The sequence below is a fragment of the Periplaneta americana genome, chromosome 4 (assembly GCF_040183065.1).
Source record: "Periplaneta americana isolate PAMFEO1 chromosome 4, P.americana_PAMFEO1_priV1, whole genome shotgun sequence".
In the NCBI taxonomy this organism is placed as follows: Eukaryota; Metazoa; Arthropoda; class Insecta; order Blattodea; family Blattidae; genus Periplaneta; species Periplaneta americana.
The window spans coordinates 207,720,841-207,740,399 of record NC_091120.1 but is presented as its reverse complement, the minus strand read 5'-3'; the positions used below and the strand labels follow the sequence as shown (position 1 = coordinate 207,740,399).

Here is a 19,559-nt window from a genome sequence, read left to right as displayed (position 1 = left end):
TTATTAATTTTATACTATACGTTGGTTAGATCCAAGCTTGAATATGCATCTGTTGTATGGAACTCCATTACTTCCACTGACTCGGCTAAATTGGAGAATATTCAAAGAAAATTTATTTCCTTATGTTCTTATAGATTTTTACCAAATTCCAATTATAACTATGAGATTAATTGCGAATATTTCAATTGCGGTAGTTTGTTTACCAGACGTCAGGATCTTGATTATTTATTTTTTTGTAAAGTCATTGAGGGTGATATTGATTGTGAATCTTTCATAAGCAATATCAGTCTTCGTATTCCAGCTAATGGTTTAAGATTTCATAAAATGTTTTATAATAGGAATTCTAAATCTCTCTCTCCGGTCTGCAGATATATTAAATATGCTAATTTGCATGGATTGAACTTGGATCCATTTAATGTGTAGTATATCTTTGAGTTTTTATGTCAGTTTTATTAATTTATGCCATTTGTTAAGATATGTATCATACTATTCTTGTCAATTGCATATCTTTACAATATTACTTATATTATTCCAGTCTTCATTTATATGATTTCATTAATTCATTTGTAATTCATTCCATTTAATTGTCATTATTTTAATTATCTCACTGAACTAATTTTAATAATTATTTGTGCTATTTATTTGTTGCATTTGGTCAATTGATTAATGTAGACTATTATATTGATTGTATTTCACCTCACTGCCATTTCTATCATTCATTCTCATCATCATTTGTTGTTTTGTTTTGTTTTGTATCGTGCTAAACTGTAATTGGCCTTGTGCTGTTGTTTCGCACATTAATATTCTAAATAAATAAATTATTATTATTATTATTATTATTATTATTGTTACTATTATTTATATCATCAGCATTATTATTTGCACCCTGTAAAATTTATGTAGACTACTGGACTGTACCCGAGCACGAGCATATGCTCATTTCGGGTATCTATTCATATGTATTCAATTCAAATGTAAATTGTGAATAAATTAGAATTTGAATCACGTACTAAATGGCGAGAACATTAGGCGGCTTTAACTTCTTGTTTACTTTCAGAATCAGTAGCCCTACATTCAGATATGACGTACACGAAATTTAAATTAATATCTTTTTACAAAAAACGACCAGTTTCAATGGATGAGACGCTCTCAGTTCGTTAAGAAGGGTGCGATTGTATACTTCCATTAAACTCGGAGGGACAAGTCAGAGCTGTTATGCACCAGCTCATTCATTAAGCTAGGCTTCCCGCAATGACCTGTTACAACACGTCTTGATTTATATGTAATATACGTATAAATTCACAGGTTTATCGTCTGAGAAACTAATTCAGATGAACAAGACACAAGACAAGGTGCATGCAAGGGGAAGAGACAACTGTACTCACCGTGTGGGGCTGGAGAGAGGAGCTCGAAAACCTGCAACAGAGACAAAGAAATTAACTGCACGAGCCGCCACTGACAGCGATCTAGAAAGAGCAAGAGAAGAATAAGAATATCAAACAGATGAAGGACAAGAAACTGAGGAATAAATAAGATGAAAATAAAAAGGGAACAAAGAGACAGAAATAAAGTTAAAAGAAGACGAAAAGGAAGAAAAATAACGCAAAAACACACGTGTACGAAGAAGAGGGGACAAGAGAAAGAGATAAAAACAGAGAAGAAAGGAAACTGTACAATTTATTGGCGGCTTGCGAACAATGAAACTATGCCAACTACGTCAAGCTGAAGCCGAAGTCAACAGACAGCGCGCATAGCGGCTGCAGAGGGAACTACACCCACATAGTGCAGGCTACAGAGAGACATTTGACTGCAGTTCAGTTCAATTATTTAACATAAATTAGATTTATTCTTAATTTTGGTTTACAGATATATTTTCTCCTTTCTTCCTGAATAATTTAGACCTATTTAGTCTGCCTGCACCTCAGAGAGGTTTGCTAATAATTATAATTTCAGGATTATTTTAATAATAACAAATAGGCTACTTTACTATAATAATACCGGACAGCTAGCAATTCTGCGTGCGAACGACGCTGGTGCTGCCTAGGCGGCCGGTGTGGAGACACTCGCGAAACAAGCTGTAATCAACTGCAATGTATATTGTTGCTGGGCTAGTTAATAGTTTTATTAATTAGTGCTGTGTTAAAATGTCAGGGTGTATATGTGCTGTTTACAATTGCGACAATTGCAGCATTACAAATTGCTCCAAATCGTACTTTCGATTTCCGACAGTTCATAAAACGTAAGTCAACAACATTCTTTAGTAGGCCTAATTCCTTCGTCTTTGTGTTGATAGAAAAATACAAATTAGTTTTTTTATTTAGACCTAATAAATGAATAGAAGTTAAAATGTATTGGATTTTAAGGTTTTATCAAATTAAGTTTTATTGTTGTCCACATGTCTTTACTAATTATTACAAGCATCAGATTACTATCAATTTTATCTTTGCAGTTGTCAGCAATGCGTATATAAAGCATTACTGTAAATTCATTCCTAATATCAGATCTGTTTTGTCTCGGTAAACCAAAGAAAAAATATGTAACAATTAATTACGGAAAGTAATATGAAGTAGACAATATTTCTCATAATATGTAGCTTTCATATAAGATAATAATTTTACATTAAATATTATTCAACATTTCTTAAGTGTTTCATATATAATTCCACATTAATAACTCACGTTTTAAACAATAGTCCGAATGTCGCTATGTTAATATGTGTGTATGTGGACGTAATTCCATCCCTCCCCGCTAGATGTCAGGTCCGCGATTTTTCGCACTCAAGCCAATGCTGCTAGTATACAGCTTTCCGGTATTATTATAGTAAGAGATTTGATAATAATAAATATTAGATAGGCTTGTTTTGTCTCAGTTATTCGCAGAATATTCCTCTCTCATATTTATCGATATTTCTCTAAAATTCGAGTTAATTGCATCATCGCAAAACAGTAAGGGTGATATTGATAGACATTTCGCAGCACGCGCTACGAGCGTACTAAGCTAGCCCCGGCTATCCACTGGTTACTAGTACAGAATTCAAATCATATCCTATCGCTAACACTGGTTTATGAATACGAAAAACGCTGATCATCCACCGGAAACCCGCGCTAAAAATGTCTATGGATACGGCCCTAAGGTGCCATCTGCCATCCTCTGTTCTCCGGGGAATTTTATCTCTGCTGAGGTCAATCTACTTCATTTAGTCCCCATTCCGATTCCTTATATCTGGACAGGAATTAAAAATGTACTGCAGATTCTAAGGCAGGAAATTTTCATTACAAGATTCTCTTTCAGAGCTGATATAACAAAAGTAGTTATGATGTATTTTTGTTTTTAGGGCATGCGTCACTGAGTTACGTAATTCTTATAATTTACAATATAAATATCCTTTAAAATATTAAAACATAGACTGCTAAATATACGTGCACAATTTTTCTCAGATTCTTACGCTGAAAAATAAGGGCCGGAAAAAATATACATTATTTTTATTTAATAGTGATTTATATTTTTAGTAACATCAGGCTTGATATAAATAAAACAAATTTCTCAAAAGATTAAAATGAAGCTACAACCCCTATAATGAATTGGTGCCTGGCTTTTTTCCCTGGTCAATATACCGGTTGACTTTTTTCTTATTTTCAACTTCGGTGCCCGACAAAAAAATCACAGTTTTGTTAATAATAACCAGATGTGTAAATGAATGCAGCATTTCATATACAGATCTGTTGTGAATATGTGTAGAAAATTTAACTACTCTAGGTGTAGCAATTCAGGACATACGTTATTTTTAGTAAGTTAAAATGTAAAAACCCTGATTTGCGGTAAAATCACTTTAAACTTTGTAATAAGCATTCTGAATATATGGGATAAACTGAATTTCTAACTCAGAATAAAGATATCGTGATGAAAATTTCACTACGTTATTCCTCAAGAAACCGTAGACTTTTGGCACTATATTTAAAAAATGAAGAAAATCACCAAAACCCAGTAGCGTATCCCCCTAACCTGAATAAACTTTTCGCCTTCATACAAATTAATAAATATTGTAAACAAGGTACCTCACATGCCTCTTCAGATGAGCTTTGTGGAGGACAAAAATTTCAAGCATTGTCTTCACCACGAGAAGTGTACGAAACAATCCCAGGTTGTAAAGACAAGCCACGCAATGTCACTTGATCCACAAGCACGGACAGGAAAAACACAAAAGCAGAACTGCAAACCTATACAAAATATTAATTCATAATTGCAATCTGTAAACTGCAATACAAATTCACTGTGTGTGTGTGTGTGTGTGTGTGTGTGTGTGTGTGTGTGTGTGTGTGTAACTATTATTTTAACGCTTATTTCGTAAGTTTAGTTTTTTCACACAAAACGAACCTTTTTCTCAGCTTCTATTTAATACTTACTTACAAATAGCTTTTAAGGAACCCGGAGGTTCATTGCCGCCCTCACATAAGCCCGCCATTGGCCCCTATCCTGTGCAAGATTAATCCAGTCTCTTCCATCATATCCCACCTCCCTCAAATCCATTTTAATATTATCCTCCCATCTACGTCTCGGCCTCCCCAAAGGTCTTTTTCCCTCCGGCCTCCCAATTAACACTCTATATGCATTTCTGGATTCGCCCATACGTGCTACATGCCCTGCCCATCTCAAACGTCTGAATTTAATGTTCCTAATTATGTCAGGTGAAGAATACAATGCGTGCAGCTCTGTGTTGTGTAACTTTCTCCATTCTCCTGTAACTTCATCCCTCTTAGCCCCAAATATTTTCCTAAAGAACCTTATTCTCAAACACCTTTAATCTCTGTTCCTCTCTCAAAGTGACAGTCCAAGTTTCACAACCATACAGAGCAACCGGTAATATAACTGTTTTATAAATTCAACTTTCATTTTTTTTGACAGCAGACTGGATGATAAAAGCTTCTCAACCGAATAATAACAGGCATTTCCCATATTTATTCTGCGTTTAATTTCCTCCCGAGTGTCATTTATATTGTTACTGTTTCTCCCACGTATTTGAATTTTTCCACCTCTTCGAAGGATAAATCTCCAATTTTTATATTTCCATTTCATTTAATACGGAAAGCTGAAATTTTCAGGAATTATTTTGATGTTAACATTAGTGGTCAGCAAAGATTAAGTCATCTAAAATGCAGCCCGAAATACACAGCAAAAGGGAGAGGAGGATACCCAAATTGTTTAACGTTGAATGAATAAGTGGAGGTTAAGGGGAGGAATATCATGTCTTATCCCTTGACCCTGGTTGCGAGTCAACAAATGCCGACCACTGTTTTACAGGTACTAAAACAATGTTTTAAAAATATGTTAAATTTTGGAGATGTTGCAGGGGGTAGTGTAATGAAAATCATTGAATAAATATACGAATGGAGAAGAAATTATTTGTCAGTAAGGAAATAAATTAAAGAAAAGTTACTGTTTTGGCATTAAACCAAGTTATGTTTTCATGAGCTGTAAAATATCTGCTGTATAGCTTCAAAAGTTTTCTAGAAAAAGTTCCCGATGTAAGATATAAATTAAACATTGTCCAGACTAATAGAGCTCAGTTGCCATGCCGACCACTTGTAACGACCGTTTTGTCAACTGAAAACAAAAGATATACGCTAGGTATCCATCATCATACTCGTATATTTTTAATTTCACCAACAACAGTAAAGCTTCAAGCCGAATGTTGCACTGGACTTGAGTCGCTCTTGCAGCCATTAGTGAAGAAGCAGAGGGGCTCCGTTCGTACCTGAGATCGCCGGCGGCCGAATTTTCATTAAAACTTCGCCAACTGAAAGTTATGCAAATCCGATATGAAGTTGAGAGCGAGTCCTTGTGAGGTGGGACGGAGAGCTGCAATGCTCACCACCGCACTCTGATCATCGCTGCTGTCCAGCAACACGGTTGTCATTCAATCAGTTGCGTTGCAGGGGCTGCGGACAACGCGCAATCGATGTCACACTTGAACAACTGAGCACACAATCTTCCTTCGTTCTCTCGTTGAAGTTTGCTACGTGTCCAACACAACCTGGATGCAGTTCGGACCTCCTCTTGCGAATAACAACCTGGCAGTTACAAGTCAACAGGACAGATGAAATGCAAATGATGTGACCTAGTACCCTGCTCTCCTATCTTCCCTTTTGCTGTGTATTTCGGGCTGCATTTTATATGACTTAATCTTTGCCGACCACTGATGTCAACATCAAAATAATTCCGGAAAATTTCAGCTTTCCGTATTAAATAGAAGCTGACAAAAAGGTTCGTTTTGTGTGGAAAACTAAACTTACGAAATAAGCGTTAAAATAAGAGTTACCCAAAGAGACATACATACATACATACATACATACATACATACATACATACATACATACATACATACATACATACATACATACATACATACATACATACATACATACATACATACATACATACATACGTACATACATACATACAAACAAACATACATGCATACAAACAAACAAACAAACATACATACATACATAGTTACAACATACATACATACATACAAACAAACATACATGCATACATACAAACATACATGCATACATACAAACATAGTTACAACATACATACATACATACATACATACATAGTCACAACATACATACATAGTTACAACATACATACATACATAGTTACAACATACATAGTTACAACATACAGATAGACATACATATATACATAGTTACAACATACATACATACATAGTTACAACATACATACATACAACATACATAGTTACAACATACAGACAGACAGACATACATACAGACAGACAGACAGACAGACATACATACATACATACATACAACATACATAGTTACAACATACATACATAGTTACAACATACATACATAGTTACAACATACATACATGCATACATACAAACAAACATACATGCATGCATGCATACAAACAAACAAACAAACAAACAAACAAACAAACAAACAAACAAACAAACAAACAAACATACATACATACATACATACATACATACATACATACATACATACAACATACATAGTTACAACATACATACATACATAGTTACAACATACATACATAGTTACAACATACATACATGCATACATACAAACAAACATACATGCATGCATACAAACAAACAAACAAACAAACAAACATACATACATACATAGTTACAACATACATACATACATACATAGTTACAACATACATACATATATACATAGTTACAACATACATACATAATTACAACATACATACATAGTTACAACATACATACAAACAAACATACATACATACATACATACATACATACATACATACATACATACATACATACATACATACATACATACATACATACATACATACATACAAACAACTAAACAAACAAACATACATACATACATAGTTACAACATACATACATACATACATACATACAGCATCAGGGACTGTCGAAATAAAATTGAATTCAAACGCAAACTTACTGGGTACTTGGTCAGTAATTGGTTTCTTGTAAATAGTTTCCTTAATCTATCACAAAATATTTCAATATCCAGTAATTTCATCACCATACAATTTTGTTATTCTAGGTTTAATTTGTAATTCAGTAAATATAAAATATTCTTTGTTTCTCTATGATAAATTATCTAGCTTTCATTAGTCAGGTAATCTTTTCGTACTTTGATTTTTTATTGTAATTGTAAATTTAATACTAATTGTAATTTTATTTGTAATTGTAATTGTAAATGTAATACTAATTGTAATTTTATTGTTCATATTATAGTTGGAATCTCCTGGTAGAGGGGCAGAGAGGCCTTATCTCTACCAAGTTAAATAAATAAATACTACTACTAATACATACATACATATATACATACACTACGCCCCCTCTCCAGAAAAATTAAAAGTAAACATGGATATAATTTTAGTATAATCACGTGTCATATAGCATTTTAAAAAGGAAATATCAAAGAATAAATTGAAAAGTAAAAGAGTATACAATTTCCCGCCCAAAATCCGTAAATTTAAGAAGAATGAGAGTTAAACCGCAGATCACATATAACAGACTGCTCAGCCTTATAGACTTTGACGGCAACAACTTTTATCAATTTCACTATGCTGCCATCTAGCTACTGCATAAAAAGTCACGTTATAGGCCTAAACTGTCATTTGAATTGCTTGTAGCAACTGTACTTCCATCTAGCGGTCGTTCTCAATCGACGGTGGCGATCCTGGTGGTTGTTCTCTTCCACATGTTATCGATTTTAACATGGGATTGCATACCTATCCTCAGAAAATCTAGAAATCAAAATGATATAATTTCACCGTAATCACAGACTATATGATATAGGGTACCATTTTAAACAGGTGACACTAAATAATAATTATATTACAAAAATAAAAAGATAAACAAAAATGTTCACCCAAAATTCAATTACGTTCCCTCTTAAGGTAACTTCAGAAGCAACACTTACAGTTAAGCTAGAAACTTTTGCCTGAAGGAGTTTCAGATTGAAAGGGAAGTCACCTCTCATGTGTCAAATAGGTTTACACGGCCCGCTAGACTAGGAATGCTTTAATGCTAAAATGCTGACGATATGCAACATATGACGCTGTTCAGTTTCAGACTTGACGGGGTTGCGGACCACAGTTGCGGAACGCCTGAATAACGCATACCGGGTGTGCATCACTCCAGTCTGAACCGAATGGCCTGGTAAATTGCGAGACTCCATCTTGTCTAAGAGCATCTGCTCAAATAAACACGATCACAGAACAATAAAAGAAATGGACCACGTCTGCACTCAGCGGATTGATGGAGGCTATTCCGAAGGTCGCGGCCGGCGTTGCCGTGTCTGCCGCCGCGATGCGCGCCGATGCAATTTACCAGCGCGCTGCACCCGCCACGGACGCTTAGCGGCGAGCAAACAGACGGGGCGCCGGCAGACACGTGCCTGTGTTTTCATACAGCGTTGCTACACACGGAGCACGCAATGCGTCAGCGCTTATGAATTCAGGGAGAGGAATCCCCCCTCCCGGATTCCAGGTTGTCCCAAGGGAGATTTCAGATTTTTTAAACTAAAATTTTTATATATAATTTATACAATATTAAGGTTCATTCACAATGAAAATTAAACATAACGTAAGCGTTAACTTAAGAATGTAAACGTTACGGTAAAATCAAGAGTCATACTATCATTCACGATGGGAACATAAACAAAACAGCAAACATACTTGGTAACCATGGAAACGTAACAACGACGCCATTTCCTCATATTCTGTCGTATACTTCAGCGCTCCACGATTGTGTTCTGTTTGCAAATCACGTAAGCATAAGCATGAAAGTTTGGAGTTTGCACATGTTAACGTCTTACGGTAATGTTTATGTCAATGCTTATGTGAATCATTGTGAATGATCCCATTTGGTGGCCTGGGCGCAAACTTTTGTGTTTATGTTACGGTTATGTTTAATTTTCATTGTGAATGGGCCTTTATATTTCAATTTAATTTTCAGTAACTAAAATAAATTCTGTTATGTAGATTTTCAGGTAGTTTCCTTGGTAAGGTTGGTGGTCTGCCGGACGATCTTGATTGGTTGAAATTTAAATCATTGTTGTCAATTCAGCGATTTTCGTGCTAGTTCTGATGTTTTTCGATGTTAGTTTAGTGTGTAAAATTTATTAAATTTCTATTGCTGATATAGGGATGTAGGAGGAATCGAAATTTTTAGCACTTACAGCGGCATAATAATCTCAGTTTATATTGACTATTACACTCTTACTACGTCATACTACTTTTGACCAATAAAACGGTACGAAAGGACGTATTTCAACCAATCATGGCTGCTTATCGCACAATTTTATCGCGTCACTAGCATTTGTTTCTTTGTTTGCCAACATTTGAAACTGCGCTGGTCTGGACGTCAAAAATATATATAAAATTACAAACCACTCCAGTCGATGCACAGCAGTTTCAAATATGACTCGCATTGGCATTCAAGAACAAGAATTAATAAAAATCACTGATCATACCTATGCATCTTCTGAAATCCGATTTACAAATAAATGAAGAGCACCATTCGGAAATCCTGAATAAGTTGAATACACCATGTAGGCCTAAATCAATTAGTTCCACTTCTTTTACGCACACGTCCAATATAACATCAATTGAACCACCAACCACATTCAAATTTGAAAATTGTACATCCAATAATTATTCCTTTTAAAATTATTCATTCGGAAATCCTGAATAAGTTGAATACACCATGTAGGCCTAAATCAACGAGTTCCACTTCTTTTACGCACACGTCCAATATAACATTAATTGAACCACCAACCACATTCAAATTTGAAAATTGTACATTCAATAATTATTCCTTTTAAAATTATTCATGTTTATTTTTATGTCATCGTCGTTAATTAAAACTTTTCTAACACTTGTGTATATTAGTTAGGTTATGTTATAGCTTCTGCTCTGAGAGGATAAAAAGAACTTCTGCTATATGATATTATGGATAGTCACGTATCAGAGATTGTTTAATATTAAGATTTATTGAATAGTAATCATTAGTGTGTCTGTATAAACACACTACTGCCATCTAGCATGCATCTAGCGTAATATTTGTAATGTTGAGATGGTACAATAATACATTTGAAGACAGTTGTATTTTCGTAAGTCAATTAATATTTTATTGTATTGGAGTACTTCGTTACTTCTAATCTTTATATACTTTCTTCTAATCGTGTAATAGTCAATTAAATCCCACTCGAGTTTTGATTTTCTCTAGATAAATCTGCTCGTGTTCCACTCACAGATTTATCGATAAAATCAAAACGTCTAGTGAGATTATTGTTGATAATATAGCAATTCAGCGGTTTCTGCACTGTTTCAAAGCAAAATTTTAAGAATCGAGTTGGCAACACTGTGTCTGAATAATTTTTTTGTGTTGATTGTTACAGTTAAGATGGGTGTGCTTTGTTTCTTGGCGTAGTTTTCAGTGTTAGTTTAGGAAATATAATGATTTTATTTACTAAAATAGTTATAGCATAAAGTTCAATATTGAAATATAGATAAGCTGGAGATAGAAGAAAAGTAATGAAAAATGTAAATGATTAAAATAAGATTCCACCTTGATTGAGGTTCTGGCTGATGTGTACATCTCACTTGACGATATGTCAGAGGAAGAATAATTGTTTGTATGCAATGCAGGGGGAAGGGAACTGGCATTCTACCCTATTATCTCCTGGCTTAGTTGCCTAATGACTGATACCTTATTGGTTCACTTATTAGGCTCAAACCTATCTTCGGACAACTGACTCCATCAACAAAGCAAGATTCTATAGATTACAATAATAAAATAAGTAGGCCCTATAACTACAATAAAATTGAAAGAATTTACGACCAATATTCGCTATCTTTCATTTACGCATATTGAATTCTTCGTTTCTTGCACACTTCTTACTTGCACCTACTCTTATTTGGTGCCTTTCTACTGTCTATTTAAGTCTTCTTTTATACTATGTAACAACATAAGCTGATTTAAGAAGTGAAATATCTCGCTCAACGTTGCTAGCCGCTCTCATGTGAATCGAGCGGTAAGAAAGGGCAGGAATCGCCTGTTAGAACACGTCGGCCTGCATTTCAGAAGGTCGCTGACGAGCTACAACCCAGATCATTACAATGATACAGTTCACAAGATGGAAAATAACTCATTAGTTATTAAAACCTTGACCTACAACGTCCATACGGGCTATTCCATATGAAATCGATCAATAAAAAACCTCGTATTTTTTTAATACTCTAATTTTATCCCTATTTATACAAGGTGATGAGGGGAGTGCATTTTCAAAAATATACTATCGAAAGTCAAACGGTTTTCGTACTATTGAGCGACAAATTTAGCGTATTTTATAAAAACAAGCCTCTTTCAGCGCTTAGAACTCTGGAACCTTTTACTCCAGAACATTGAACGAGAACTCATTTTGAAGCTGACATTTGGTAGGTTATGATAAGACGTAATCCTTATTTTTATTGTACACAGAGACACAGATAATCTGATTTTACTTACTTTTAGGCTTTTTGCCCATTTGTAAAAATGTAAAAAATATTGAGAAAAAACCTTGCGTTATTAAGAGGGATTCGGCATTGTTTGCTTAGTGGCTCGGCAATAAGTTTCGAGGGTATTAAATAGATTATTTTCACACGCCTAGACTTGAACGGCGCAGTACCGCACGCACAGGCCGAGAGCTGAAGATAAGCGAGCACTGGACGTCATTTTGCTCCTGTGTTTATGAAAACTTGTGATAAAGCTAGCCCAGCTATGCGCTACTAGACGACACATCACGTGTTTATATCTCCTGGCCTTGCTTGCCTAGGCTAGCTCCCGCCTCACAGTCAGCTGGTTAGTTCACGCGCGTACTATTTATTTTCTTTATTTGATATTTTCAATACTTTCTTATCAACGGTGCACCAGTAAAAAATATGTGTTAATTTGTACTTTCAATGCGAAATCTAACCATACATTAAAAAAAACAATTTTTAATGAATTAAATACTATTATAGTCACAATCATGCCATGGTATGAAAGAAAAATTTCACAAACTCGAGCGGGAATCGAACTTGCGACTTCCTGGTCTCCGGTCAGGCGCTCTACCACTGAGCTATCGAGTTCGTCTCACGATGTTTGGGTGACGTAACATGAAGATTACATTTGTAAAGTTTCTTTCCAGCCATAAGCAGTGCTGACTAAGATCAGACGCTATGGACAGTACTCTATAACACAGTCGCCAGTATGAAAGGATAATTCCGAGCCTTTGGCGTGAGACGAACTCGATAGCTCAGTGGTAGAGCGCCTGACCGGAGAACAGGAAGTCGCAGGTTCGATTCCCGCTCGAGGTTGTGAAATGTTTCTTTCATACCATGGCATGATTGTGACTATAATAGTATTTAATTCATTAATATGTCACATCAACGGACGTGTATACGTCACCCAAACATCGTAAGATGAAGACTACATTTGTAAAAGAATTTTTGGTCAAAGGCGTCTTAATGAAGAAAAATCTAAATTTCTCCATTTCCATAAAAAGTAAGAAAATCTGTTTACATGTCAATATAAACTTTAATTTCTTGGCATCAAAATAAACCATGATTTTGGTTATTGGGTGAAAGGGTTTCGGAGCCACAACAGTTTAAAGTTGCTAATTTTATGAAAATACGATAAATTTAAATATTTTTAATTTAAACACTATGAAGTTCTGATGCTAAAACTTTGCACAAAGCATTGTGTCACAGTTGTCAACGGAGAGAAAAAGTTTCATTGTGTTTAAAAATTGCAAGGTAAATTTTCTGTATATTTCGGTCGATTTGAGGTGGAATAGCCCATAGGATCTGTGGCAAGAGCTTCCTGTGGGGTACAACTCTGTGAAATACCCTGTGCAGGGTGAGAATGCTCGACAATGAAACGTTAACAGTGTAGAGATCGGAGTTGAACGCGCAGTCATATTAACAAACAGGGAAGAGCTGGAGAAATAGACGAATTATAAAATATAGAAAGAAAATATTGAGTGAACATCTGGAGAGAATGGATAATTATCGTGGAAGGCAGTTGAAGACGGAATAGGTTAAGGGGCGACGACTGAGCTGGGTTCATGCTGAAAGGTCGTACGGAAACTGCGTAACACATCTCCGAGGACTGCAACACTAGATGACAGCTGTTTTATCAACAGTAATCTCACTATAGGCTTTGATTTATCTAGAGAAAATCAAAACTCGAGTGGGATTTAATTGACTATTACACGATTAGAAGAAAGTATATAAAGATTAGAAGTAACGAAGTACTCCAATACAATAAAATATTAATTGACTTTCGAAAATACAAAACTGTCTTCAAATGTATTATTGTACCATCTCAACAATACGCTAGATGGCAGTAGTGTTTTATGATTATATTTTCTTGTTATCAGTTGTGCCAACTATGGAATCTTCATTGAACTCTGTGGACGGTTACTAGTCAAGAAGGCTTTGTTGATTCAGTTTCATTTTTATTAAAACATTTGCATTCCACTTCAGTCATCCGGATCCCAGTAATCAACGTCACTTGACAGATGATTTTCAATAAATCTTAGTATTAAACAATCTCTGATACGTGACTATCCATAATATCATATAGCAGAAGCTATAACATAACCTAAATAATATAAACAAGTGTTAGAAAAGTTTTAATTAGGAATGATGAAATAAACAAGAAACGTTTTAATTAACGATGATGAAATAAAAAATAAACATGAATAATTTTAAAGAAACAATTATTGAAAGTACAATTTTCAAATTTGAATGTTTTAGTGGTTGGTGATTCAGTTGATGTTATATTGGACGTGTGCGTAAAAGAAGTGAACTCGTTGATGTACATGGTGTATCCCTCAACTTATTCAGGATTTCCGAATGGTGCTCTTCATATATGACCAGTGATCTTTATTAATTCTTGTTCTTGAATGCCAATGCGAGTCATATTTGAAAGTGCTGTGCATCGACTGGAGTGGTTTGTAATTTTCTGTTTTTTGACGTCCAGACCAGTGCAGTTTGAAATGTTGGCAAACAAAGAAACAAATGCTAGGGTAGTGATAAAAATAAACAAATGCTAGAGACGCGATAAAATTAAACAAATGGTAGGGACGCGATAAAATTGTGCGATAAGCAGCCATGATTGGTTGAAAGACGTCCTTTCGTACCGTTTTATTGGTCAAAAGTAGTGTGACGTAGTAAAATTGTAATAGTCACTATAAAGAAAGATGTCAATGAGAATGGTAAAAAATTTGGTATGTTAATTAAATTTGTATTATATTCTCTGGTGTCCAGAGATTTGGTTGTCAACATTTTATTTCAAAATTCCATCAGGAAGTGCCCCAAAATAATAATTAAATGAGATAGTATCACGCAACTATTTATTATAATTTTAAACTTTACGCTTCATTTTCCGAAAGGTACCTTTGTTTCATTTATGTACCCATAACTCGGAAATTATTTTATGGATTATGCTGAAATTTAGGAAACTTGCTTAACGTTGTATATGCTTCATTTCAATGTGGGGAAAATCTTCATAGCCTGTATATCTTTTGAACAGCACAAATTTTATTGCTGCAGAGAAAAATAAATTTTTCAAAAAAAAAAAACTTTTAAAAACCTTAGGTATAAGCTAATCCAATGTCAAAGAAAAAACTTCGCGACAAGAAATTACTGCAGTATGTGTGAAGTAAGAGTCTACAAAACTGATTTATTTACCTTCATTGATTTTTGTGAAAATTATACATGAGCAAAATGAAAATTACTGAAATCCTTTCAGCTACTCTTTTCAAAAGAACTTGTCCAAATTTCAAGAAAATTGTGCTGCGTGCTTCAAATCTTGTTATGTGCATCATACGCAAATTTTGTAAAGCTGCTGTGCCACAAATTACGGGAGATGTGACATTTTTGTATTGCATATATTTTAGTTTATATCTCCCCTCTAAGGAAACTAGTTTAGCCTATGTACATTTCATTTAAATTATTTGGTGCAATATTCTTCACTATTCCTTTAAAACTCAAACTCATTATTAATTTTAGTGTTACTAATAATAATGATAATAATAATAATAATAATAATAATAATAATAATAATAATAATAGTATTAATTTTTATTTATTTATTTATGTTATTTTTAATTGTTTCTTCTTTATTTATTTTTTTTGTATTTATTTATGTTATTTTTTATTTCTTTCTTCTTTATTTACTTATTTAATTATTTATCCATTTATCTTATTTTTTATTTGTTTCTTCTTTATTTATTTATTTGTCATTTTTTTACATTTTCTTCTTTATTTATTTATTATATTTTTATTTGTTTCTTCGTTATTTATTTATTTATTTATTTATTTATTTATTTATTTATTTATTTATTTATTTATTGATGTTATTTTTCATTTGTTTCTTCTTTATTTATTTATGTATTTATTTATTTATTTATGTTATTTTTTATTTGTTTCTTCTTTATTTATTTATGTTATTTTTCATTTGTTTCTTCTTTATTTATTTATGTATGTATTTATTTATTTATGTTATTTTTCATTTGTTTCTTCTTTATTTATTTATGTATGTATTTATTTATTTATTTATGTTATTTTTATTTGTTTCTTCTTTATTTATTTATGTTATTTTTTTACTTCTTTCTTCTTTATTTATTTATTTCTTATATTTTTTTATTTTTTCTTCACTATTTATTTATTTATTTATTTATGTTATTTTTTATTTGTTTCATCTTTATTTATTTATGTTTTTTTACTTCTTTCTTCTTTATTTATTTATTTATTTATTTATTTATTTATTTATTATATTTTTCATTTGTTTCTTCATTATTTATTTATCTATTTGTTTATTTATTTATTTATTTTTGTTATTTTTTAATTGTGTCTTTTTTGTTTATTTATTTATGTTATTTTTTTAGGTTTGTTTCTTCTTTATTTATTTATTTATTCATTCAATCAATCAATCAATCAGTCAACCAATCAATCATTCATTCATTCATTCATTCATTCATTCATGTGCTGATCAACAGCCATAGGTTAATGATAACCAAGCACAAGTGACATAATATAATAATACAGAATTAAAATTTGAATACAAATAAAATTTGCAATGACAATACAAAATTTAAAATCTATAGTAAGTAAATTAAATTATAATGTTAATCAATAGATGCATAAAAATAAAAGTGAAATAAAGAATAAAGATAAAAATATAAATACAAATGGAAATAAAAATAAACAATTTTAAACTAAGAATTTTTGTCTAATGTATGTTATATTATTCTATGAGAATACTAAAGATGATACAATTAAATTGAATTATAATTTATAAAATAATAGGATTATTATTATTATTATTATTATTATTATTATTATTATTATTATTATTATTATTTTATTGACTAATTTCTGTCGTAAAATCATTATTTTATCATACACAAACACGTCTGGTAGTTTTGCATGAGATGGTTCTCTTCTTTCAGGCCTAGCGAGGTTTCCATTTTCCGTGTCCAATTCGTTTTGATTTCATTTTTGATTGCACATAGGAACTTTCAAATGTTCCCCCCCCCCTCCTAATATTTCCACCCTGCAGACAGGTTTACGCTTGCCGCTAGCTGCGCCCCCCAGCGAAGTCGCTATCCTTCCATTCCGCAACATTGCCTGTATGATTAACGAGCGAAATGTGGCAACGCCGCGGCACGAGTTGTCACGCGACGGCCTGTGGTTCGATACGAGACGAAAAAGTAAACCACCCCATCCACACTCCTCACCCCCGGCCACCCCGACGTAATTATTCATGCCCCGAGGCACGCGACCCCGCAAAGACGCGTCGTGGTCTATTTCAATAGTCGGAGTTTATTCCGGGGGTTTCTTGTTGCAGTGCAACACTTCCCAGATCTGGGGAATCTTAGCAGAAAGTAAGCACGTCAAGATAAAGACAAAGCTGTATTAAATATTCAGAGTAATTAGGGATATTTTGCACTATTAGTTGTTATCTACTTCGTTTGCTTCATGAAAGCGCTATTCTATCAGATCACACTGCCTGGGCACCCCTGTGAAATTCCGTTGTTCACCTCAACAGTACAATGGAGAGCTGACAAGGGTTTCGAGTCATAAGTGGGAAAATTAGACAATTTTTTATTAAGCATTCGAGGAAAAAATCTCCCCCCCCCCCCGATTAAGTACTAAAAATAAAAATGCTACTTGTTGCCTTGTTGCCATAATCCGCCATAGCATACACATTTATAGCAGCTTCCTTCGTAAAAGATAAAGATTGTTTTCATACACCAAAACTGAAGGCCACAGAATCTTCAACAAACATTCTCTATTGTAGCAATATCGGTAGCTATTCAAAACAAATCATTTAACAATAAATAATAAGCTACACTTTTGGCCAAACAGTTGTACGAAAATACTATATTTCAGGCTGTGACCATTTCTTCAATGCCAACGTACTGTATGTCCAAGTTTCATTCTAAATATGCTACAGTTAACCATAAAATGGATACGTTCGCAACACTGGGTATGAATGCAAATAGGGAAGACCCATTCCGTCTGAATCGGGAACAACTGCAGAGCGTTTGCTTGCAGTGACGTCACATTAATACAATAGCGTTCAAGAGTCACGTGACATTCTAGAATATATTTCTTTTTTTCACATGCAGTTTAATCAGAACAGACAGAAGTTAAAAAAGAATGTTACGATAATATTCCATTGAAGGAAACCACGTTTGACGGAAAACAGAATTCACGCGTATTTCCCACCAACAATCGTCGATGCAGAAAACGACGTAAAGGGGGAGCGGTCAGGGAAGGAGTCGCGGTTGACAAATCGTGTAGGTTGAACAGGTGGGCTGCCGTGCGAAGGGCTTGGAACTTCGATAAATGGCAAGGGCACAAAGAATAAAGGAAAGCATACAATAATAATAATAATAATAATAACAATAACAACAATAATAACAATAATAATCATCATAGTAATAACAATAATAATAGCAATAATAACAATAACAATAATAACAATAACAATAATAATAATAACAATAATAATAGCAATAATAACAATAACAATAATAATAATAATAATACTAATAATAATAACAATAACAATAATAATAACAATAATAATAACAATAATAATAACAATAATAATAATAACAATAATAATAATAACAATAATAATACTAATAATAATAACAATAACAATAATAATAATAACAATAACAACAATAACAATAATAACAATAATAATCATCATAGTAATAACAATGATAATAGCAATAATAACAATAACAATAATAACAATAACAATAATAATAACAATAATAATAGCAATAATAACAATAACAATAATAATAATAACAATAATAATACTAATAATAATAACAATAACAATAATAATAATAATAATAATAACAATAATAATAATAACAATAATAATAATAACAATAATAATACTAATAATAATAATAACAATAATAATAATAACAATAATAATAACAATAATAATAGCAATAATAACAATAACAATAATAATAATAACAATAATAATACTAATAATAATAACAATAACAATAATAATAATAATAACAATAACAATAATAATAACAATAATAATAACAATAATAATAACAACAATAATAATAATAACAATAATAATAATAACAATAATAATACTAATAATAATAATAACAATAATAATAACAACAATAATAATAACAATAATAATACCAATAATAATAACAATAATAATAATAATAATAATAATAACAATAACAATAATAACAATAATAATCATCATAGTAATAACAACAATAATAGCAATAATAACAATAACAATAATAATAACAATAATAATACTAATAATAATAACAATAACAATAATAATAATAACAATAATAATAATAATAACAATAATAATATTAATAATACTAATAATAATAACAATAACAATAATAATAATAACAATAATAATATTAATAATACTAA

The 19,559-nt window shown here is 32.4% G+C and overlaps 1 protein-coding gene across 1 annotated transcript in view; it reads right to left on the bottom strand.

The window, feature by feature from the left end:
- Window positions 1-19,559, bottom strand: part of gogo (golden goal) — an 849,136-nt gene that overhangs the window by 681,943 nt on the left and 147,634 nt on the right. Inside the window, exon 3 of the mRNA XM_069824981.1 lies at window positions 1,386-1,416. Coding sequence (XP_069681082.1) covers window positions 1,386-1,416 — 31 coding nt within the window. The remainder of the gene's footprint in view (window positions 1-1,385; window positions 1,417-19,559) is intronic.